Consider the following 8,064-nt stretch of genomic DNA (forward strand, 5'->3'; position numbering starts at 1 on the left):
TAAACTGAGACTTCTAAGCACAGAAAAGTCTTGAGGATGAAGCTCACACTCAGAGCTCCTGCATCTGCCTGTCTCTTCTGTGACATCTTGAGTGTGGACCTACTCACGGAACCCGCTGTCTCTCCTGTTACAGTTTTCTGTCCATGAGCGAGGACAGGGCTCCTGGTGTCCCAGAAAAGCTTCAAAATCCATGTTGTGCCTTTCCAGGGCCAAGGAGGGAACAGAAAGAGCAGGGTGATTTTGCCCTGCCTCCTGGACTTTTGTTTCTGTCACTCTGACTAATCAGTTCTCCAACAATGAAAACTTTGCCCCACCACACCAAGGTCCCCGCCCACATCCTTTTGATTTAAATTCTTACCTAGGAAAGACCCACACATTCTGCTTCCTGTTTGTGAAATATAGCTGTTCTGTATAGCAGCACAGACTCAGACCTGAGAGCTGATCATGCCGTTGACTCAACTTCACAGCTGGTTGAATGCTGTGGTCCTTGGGCTCCTGCTTTTCCTTCTCCATGTACAGGGTGAGACTTAATAAGCGTTAGTGGGAAATGACTAAAATCAGAGGTTGAGCTTGTGGGAGGGAGGGAAGACCAGGGAGCAGGGGTTCAGGGGTAAGGGGTGATGGAAAGGACAGCCTAAAGTGTGGGAAACATGTGTCTCCCAATCCCCTAGCCAAAGTACACTGATTTTGTGAACGCTTAACACAGGGAGGGTCAGAGATGTCTAAAATCTGTCCATAGTGAGGAGACAGTTCAGTGTAAGGAGCTCTGGTGAATGATAGACAGTTCAAGGAAAAGCAAGATGAAGGATTTTCCCTCCTCAATGTATGACTCTTACTTTAGCTACAACTGGCCTTTGTATAAGAATGACAATAATCATAATTTCATGTGGCCAAATATCTCAGAGTGTGTGAACTCTTTGGCCAGAGAAATCCTCTGACCCCGCGCAAAGGGCAATAGGAAAGGTTCCTGGCTCTGAGGGATAGGGAAGTTCCCACACTCACACCCCACAGCTGAACTAGGAGGTCCTTTCTTTTGTGTCCTGGTAACAGTGAGATGGGAACTCCCACAATCTGCTGGCAGCTGATTGCACACAACTAACCCAGATGGCATTTCTCCACACAGGTCAGGACTCCTCAGAGACCAGCCCCATCAGAAGCACACACACAGGCCAGGTCCGAGGCAGCCTCATCCGAGTGAGTGACACTAAAGTTGGTGTCCACAGATTCCTGAGAATCCCCTTTGCCAAGCCACCTGTAGGACCGCTGCGTTTTGCACCTCCTGAAGCCCCTGAACCTTGGAGTGGTGTGAGAGATGGGACCTCCTATCCAGCCATGTAAGTTCTGGACCAAGAGGACATCTGGCCCGGGGGTGAACATTTGCTCTGAGCCCTGAGCCATGCTGAAGTCTTTCCTCCATCTCAGTCCACAGCAGTTTTCTCTCACTGTGGGGAGTCTGCCATGCATTTTACTAACACATGTGCTAAGGCTGAGTAGAACAACTGTACCTGTTCCTGCATCAGAATATAGCTACGAGTTAGATGCAGGTACTGTAGAGAAGAACTAAAATAAAATTGTTCACAGATTCAATAAAGCCCAGTGTTGTCTGCCACAATGGGAGGGAACTTGAGGCATGAGTTGTGTGACCTATTAAGCAGAAAGTACCCCAAATCCAGTAGAATACACTTCAGGTCCTGAGAAGTGCAGCATGATGGATACTTGCTAACCCAATCCTAGAGCCACCGTGACAACCTATAGAGCCAAGCAACATTGACCAAAGAACTATATGTAACTAATTCGCTCTGAAGACAGCATAGGAAAAAGAAGTTCCCCGAGAGTCTGAACATGGGATGAAGGACTTCTACTGCCCTTTAGGCAGTATTGTCCATTGATTCCTCAAGTACCTGTAGAGTACCACACTCCAGTATTGCAATATTAGTTTGTTTTCTGTTGCTGCAATAAAGTGCCAACAAAGCAACTTAGGGGAGAAAGCTACTATTAAAGGCTCTGCAGTATAATCCACCATATTGGGGAAGTTACACTGAATTACATGATCCGGTCACATCACATCCACAACCAGGAACAGAGAGGAGGAAACGCTTGCATGCCTTGCATTGCTAAGGTCTAGGTCACTTTTCTATTCTTATAACTTCAGTGAATGTCACTGCACACAGTCAATCATTTCCATACAGACACTGAGATGTCTCTATATACCAGACTCAGAAATAAAACAACATACAGACCCAACCAAACTGGAGGACCCCACCCCAGCTTTCCTGGAGCATGTGGCCATCACCTTGGTGGAAGGGACCTCAGAGGGGGAACATGTGTTATCAGGGCATCATAAAGAGCAGCAGCTGGAGGTGGGGGACAAACATCCAGGCTCACATATGCTTCTGACCACCATATGTCTCTTGGGATATCTCTCTGCTGTTTCCATCAGCTGTCTGCAAAGCCTTGAAATGATGAATTCACTGGGCCTTAAGGATATGAACCTGCCCCTGCCCTCATTCTCTATGTCTGAGGACTGCCTGTATCTCAACATCTACACACCAGCTCATGCCAATGAGGGCTCTAACCTGCCTGTGAGTGTCCGGACATGGTCAGCTTGGGGGAGGGCATGGTTTTCAAGATGATTAGAAGGGACAAAAGCATCCTGAGCTCCACTGTAGTGGGGACTCTGCTGAAAAGCCTCCACCTACTGGGTCAAAGATGCCTTCTCAGCCACACTAAGCCGCTGAACCTGGGTATGGAACACAGAACAGGAGCATTGAGTGGCTAAAGGCTCCAGCTCTTTGATCAAAGTGGACTCATTCCACAACCTGAGTTCTGTAGAACCACTTAGGTGCTCAAGCCTCAATATTGCGCTTACCTATGTCTACTTTTGGATTATGTGTTGTGTTGGTGAGAGTTGATCTTTTCCTTTTTTAGTCTGGAGAGACAACCGTGGAGGCTCCCCTCTTTGTTCCACTATGCAGAGTCTGAGTAATGACGACATTGCTCTACACAAAGACCCATTAGTTCAAACTGAGGCACATGGTGGGATGGGCACTAGAAATACACTGATGGGGCTACAAGAGGACCTGCCTATGACTAAGGTCCTGAAGTCCTGAGGATTTGCATGTATTTGTGTAGCTGCACAGAGGCCCAGCAGTTGATGCTCTAATAAGCAGTCTTGCAGAATTGGAATAGTTATGGGCTTTATGGCATTTCTCTTGACTTCTCCAGGTGATGGTGTGGATCCATGGTGGTGCTCTGGTTATAGGCATGGCTTCTATGAATGATGGATCCATGCTGGCAGCCACTGAGGATGTGGTGGTTGTCACTATCCAATACCGCCTGGGTGTCCTAGGATTCTTCAGGTAAGACTAGGATTTGGTGGACAATGGCAGCTGGAAAGAACCTAGACAAGCCTATGATCCATGTCCTTCCACTTCTCAGCACTGGAGACCAGCATGCCAAAGGCAACTGGGGCTACCTGGACCAAGTGGCCGCCCTGCGCTGGGTCCAGCAGAACATCGCCCACTTTGGAGGCAACCCTGACCTTGTCACCATTTTTGGCGAGTCAGCAGGTGGCGCAAGTGTGTCTTCACTTGTTGTGTCCCCCATGTCCAAAGGACTCTTCCACAGAGCCATCATGCAGAGTGGAGTGGCCCTCCTTTCTGACCTTATCTCTGACACCCATGAGAGGGTCTACACTGTGAGTGCTCTCAACCATCATAGACTGAGTCTGCCTTCTCAGCCTTCAGATTCTGGTACTCTGGTCTTCTGTCTCATTGGGAAAATAATGGCTATGGAAAATAGATTTCTTCCAGTAATTATTGAGAAACTCAGTGGTTAGCTTCTACTTGCCTCCACTTCATACTGGGTGATCATGTTATCTGACCAGCAAACTGCTCCAAGTAGCTTCCAATACCGACAAAAATAAATATGCATATGCTCAGGAAGATAGCTCAGTAGCTTTATTAAGTGTTTGGAGTACAAGCCTGAGGACCTAACTTCAAACAACCAGAACCCTCAAAAGGCTGGAGAGAGTAGGATGTCTGTAATTCCAAGGTTCCTGTGCTCACGTGGGGGACACAGAGACAAGAGATTCCCTGGATGTTCAGAGGGTAGCTCAAACTAGGAGCAGAAAACAAGAGGACACCCTGTCTCAAATAAGGGGCATCTGTGAAGAAAGGAGACCTGGTTCTCTAATGCTCACATATAAACACTGGCAGACCTGCTCTTTTTCTCACATCTGATATACAGAAGAACGGCTGGGGTTAGCAAAACTACCCTAGAGCAAAACATGCTGAGGTAGAAAAGATACTGTTTGATGCCTGTCAATTTGAAAAATAGGACAAAGGGAATGATTTATATTTGTAACAATCCACACCCAACACACACTATAGTATGGTATCTAGGGCAATAGCATTGAATTGAAATTGTAAATATTCTTCTCCCCACTTGTTCCCCTTCACAGACAGTGGCCAGCCTGTCTGGATGTGAGACCATGGACTCAGAGACCCTAGTGCACTGTCTGAGAGGCAAGAGTGAGGCAGAGATTCTGGTCATTAACAAGGTAAGTAGAATTGTGTGCCTTGGAATATCTTGTCAGACTTGGTGTTCTTTAGTTCTGTGTACAATATGAACACCAAGATAGGCTAATCTAAATGTAGATTTTCTTCCAGAGTGAGCTGAGAACTCTGAGGCCGGTAAGAAATATGAAAATGGTGGAAGTAACTCAGTGAGCATCAATATACATATTTCATTGACCTTCAGCATTGACTTTTAATGCCCCTCAGGTCTTCAAGATCATCCCTGCTGTGGTAGATGGGGTTTTCCTACCCAAGCATCCCCAAGAGTTGTTAGCTTCTGTGGATTTTCGTCCTGTCCCCAGCATCATTGGTGTCAACAATGATGAGTATGGTTGGGTCATCCCCGTGGTGAGTCTCAGTTCTAATCCTTTGGGAGATTGGTGATTCATATGCTAAACAGTGGGGACACAATGCATCTTTAAAGAAGTCCATCAGAAAGCCTGGTGGTGGTGGCGCCATATGCTAAACAGTGGGGACACAATGCATCTTTAAAGAAGTCCATCAGAAAGCCTGGTGGTGGTGGCGCACGCCTTTAATCCCAGGACTCGGGAGGCAGAGGCAGGCAGATCTTTGTGAGTTCGAGGCCAGCCTGGTCTACAAGAGCTAGTTCCAGGACAGGAACCAAAAGCTACAGAGAAATCCTGTCCCGAAAATCCAAAAAAAGAAAAAAGAAAAGAAAAAAAAAAGTCCATCAGAACCCACACTTAACAGGTTTTTCTACAACCCAGATGTTCGGCTCTGCTCAGACAATAAAGGAAATAACAAGGGAGAACCTGCAGGCTGTTTTGAAGAATACAGCATCACAAATGGTGAGATACTGCTGGTCCTATCCAAATGGAGACGTCCCTAATAGCCCTTCTCAGATAGCATCCCTATTAACGAAGGTCAGCATATGTGTGTGATTCTGTGTGGAGTGACCTCAGAGAATGAACCTTTTCCCCTATACTCTATCTCTGCCAAGGTCCCATTCTCCCCAAAGCAAAGACTGCTGCCCAACTAACCGAGACCATGCCTAACCTCATTCATCCTGATCTCTTGGTGTAGATGCTGCCTCCTGAGTGTGGCGACCTGATAATGGAAGAGTACATGGGGGACACTGAGGACCCACAGACCCTCCAAATACAGTACACGGAGATGATGGGAGACTTCATGTTTGTGATCCCTGCACTCCAAGTAGCACATTTTCAACGTGAGTACATCTGTAACAAGTCTTAGGAGAGCTGTTCAATGATGTAGACCATAGGTGAGCACTGTGGTGCAGTGTGGGTATCCAGGTCTCCTCATGTCTAGTTTAGTAGAGTGACGTCTAGATGCAGAGGGAAAAAATGAGTTTCTGAATATCTATTGACTTGACATAACCATCCAGCTGGGAAGGCCATGAGCACTGTTTTGCCCTGAGCTTTTCTATAGCTAGTGCTCCAGCCTGGAACTTTGTCTCCCATTTAACATTTATGATTCCAGGTAACTTTATATCAAGGTATCTTGTCAGCAAACATATCAGCAAAAATCCATTTGATGGGCTACTATGTCACTATTTGTCCTTACCTCCAGGTTCCCATGGCCCTGTCTTCTTCTATGAATTCCAACATCAACCCACCTTCTTCAAGAGTTTCAAGCCACCCTATGTGAAGGCTGACCATTGTGATGAGATTACTTTTGTCTTTGGGTCCTTTATCTTCGGCATGAAAAGTGAGTCTTCCTTATTCTCCTTCAGCTGACTGAGGTTGCAGATGATACCCCAGGGACTCCTGAGTTTTAAATCCATTAGAGAAAAATTAGATTCTGGGAGAGAATAAATTCAAATGTGTACCATATCATAGACAAAAAAATTATACCAAGATTAGAATCTGAACCCGTGCCAGTCTAGCCTGTGACGGAGTTGACAGCACATTGGGGGCAGGAATTCCTTTAAAGGATTGCATGGGTGTTGAATACTGTATAGTAAAGAAGGGAGGTAATAAAGCTGATAGTTTAGGGTCTGACAGCAGCTGGGATTCTGAGTGGGAAGCATAAGTTGGTAGTTGTGTTTGGTGTCATGGACTCCAAGATTTATTTTTCTCATGATTCCAGTTGACCTCACTGAGGAGGAGAAGCTACTGAACAGGAGGATGATGAAGTACTGGGCCAACTTTGCAAGACATGGGTGAGAACACACCTCTCTCTCAACCTTCCCTATATGGGTTATAGGAATATGTGGGTCCCTATATAGATCTCCCTTTTGTGTGATGGTCTCCTTAGCTTTTTTTCCCCCTTTCTTCCATCACATGATAGAGTCCTCTCCTGGATAGCACATTTATATAGATACTCTGTAGGTATCAGCCACTGGTCATCTCATAGTGATCTGGTTCCTAAGCCATAGTGCTCTGGTACTGTTCTTTATATCTTGCCTCTTAGATGTAGATATAAAACATGTCAAGTAGTATTCCCACACAGGGAACAGAAACTAGTGGGTGACACTTGTGTCCCTTTATCAGGACACCTGTCCTATCAGCCCCATTAACCACTGGCCTAATGTTCCACTGCCTTGACCCAAGTCAGGGGTCAGACTTAGAATCAGAATGACCTCACCTTTCCCCCTTCTCTGTCATTTCACAGGAACCCTAACAGCGAGGGTCTACCCTACTGGCCCATGATGGACCATGATGAGCAGTACCTGCAGCTGGACATTCAGCCTGCTGTGGGCCGAGCCCTGAAGGCCAGAAGACTGCAGTTCTGGACCCAGACTCTGCCCCAGAAGATCCAGGAGCTAAGGAAATCTCAGAGTATGCACAAAGAGCTATAGTGTCCTGTGTGAGGAATGGTGTGTAGCACTGGCTGCCGATGGGGTCACCTTGAGGTTCCCAAAATATACTGACTAACCTGGGTTGATCCTAACACTCACATAACCTCTGCACTAGTCTGTTCTGCATTCATCACGAATCCTCTGCCTGTGACTCTATCCTGCTGGGTCATCTTTGTTAGACCCACTCAATGAATGCTCCATAACAACAGGAATTGTTAACCTCCCAAGGCAGGCTCAGCTCCTTTCAGACTCCACTGGTACTAGGTCCTTCCATCCTTCCTCCCTTCATTTCTCATTTTCACTGTCTTTTTCTCTAAGACAAAAACATCTCTTTAAAATAGAGCAGAAGTTTAAAAAATATTGATATGGGTTCTTCAAAAAACCCCGTATCATATGAGTGAGGTGATAAAATCACGAGCTCTATATTATTAGGTTTGTGCTTTTGGAGACCATGAAGTCAAAGTTTAAGATACGAAGCTGTTTGCTGTATCATGATGACTAGCTCTCTCATCCAAAGATAAAACCTTGTTTTTTCACTGAGTATTGGGATATTTAATGTTTCTCATGTCCCAGACCTCCACTAGGCTCCACTTTTCATAACATTTCCTTGGAGCCTAAGTTTCAATATAGAAATATGAATCATAGATACTTTCAAAACGCGTCACATAGAGGTTCCCAAGTCAGTGACCAGATTTGAAAGCATCC

At 45.9% G+C, this 8,064-nt stretch overlaps 1 protein-coding gene across 1 annotated transcript; it reads left to right on the forward strand.

Moving 5' to 3' along the window:
• The first annotated feature begins 391 nt into the window (after nt 1-391).
• Nucleotides 392-7,457, forward strand: LOC121447118 (acylcarnitine hydrolase-like). Its single transcript, XM_041650174.1, has 12 exons — nt 392-520; nt 1,124-1,334; nt 2,441-2,582; nt 3,226-3,359; nt 3,439-3,697; nt 4,463-4,561; nt 4,785-4,925; nt 5,306-5,386; nt 5,622-5,766; nt 6,129-6,266; nt 6,648-6,720; nt 7,173-7,457. Exons 1-12 carry the CDS (start codon nt 445-447, stop codon nt 7,357-7,359), a joined length of 1,686 nt encoding a protein of 561 aa, XP_041506108.1. The 5' UTR covers nt 392-444; the 3' UTR covers nt 7,360-7,457.
• The last annotated feature ends 607 nt before the right edge of the window (nt 7,458-8,064 follow it).

Source organism: Microtus oregoni, unplaced genomic scaffold (genome assembly GCF_018167655.1).
Source record: "Microtus oregoni isolate MIOR12 unplaced genomic scaffold, Mior012 000004F_ref0000308, whole genome shotgun sequence".
NCBI classification, from domain to species: domain Eukaryota; kingdom Metazoa; phylum Chordata; class Mammalia; order Rodentia; family Cricetidae; genus Microtus; species Microtus oregoni.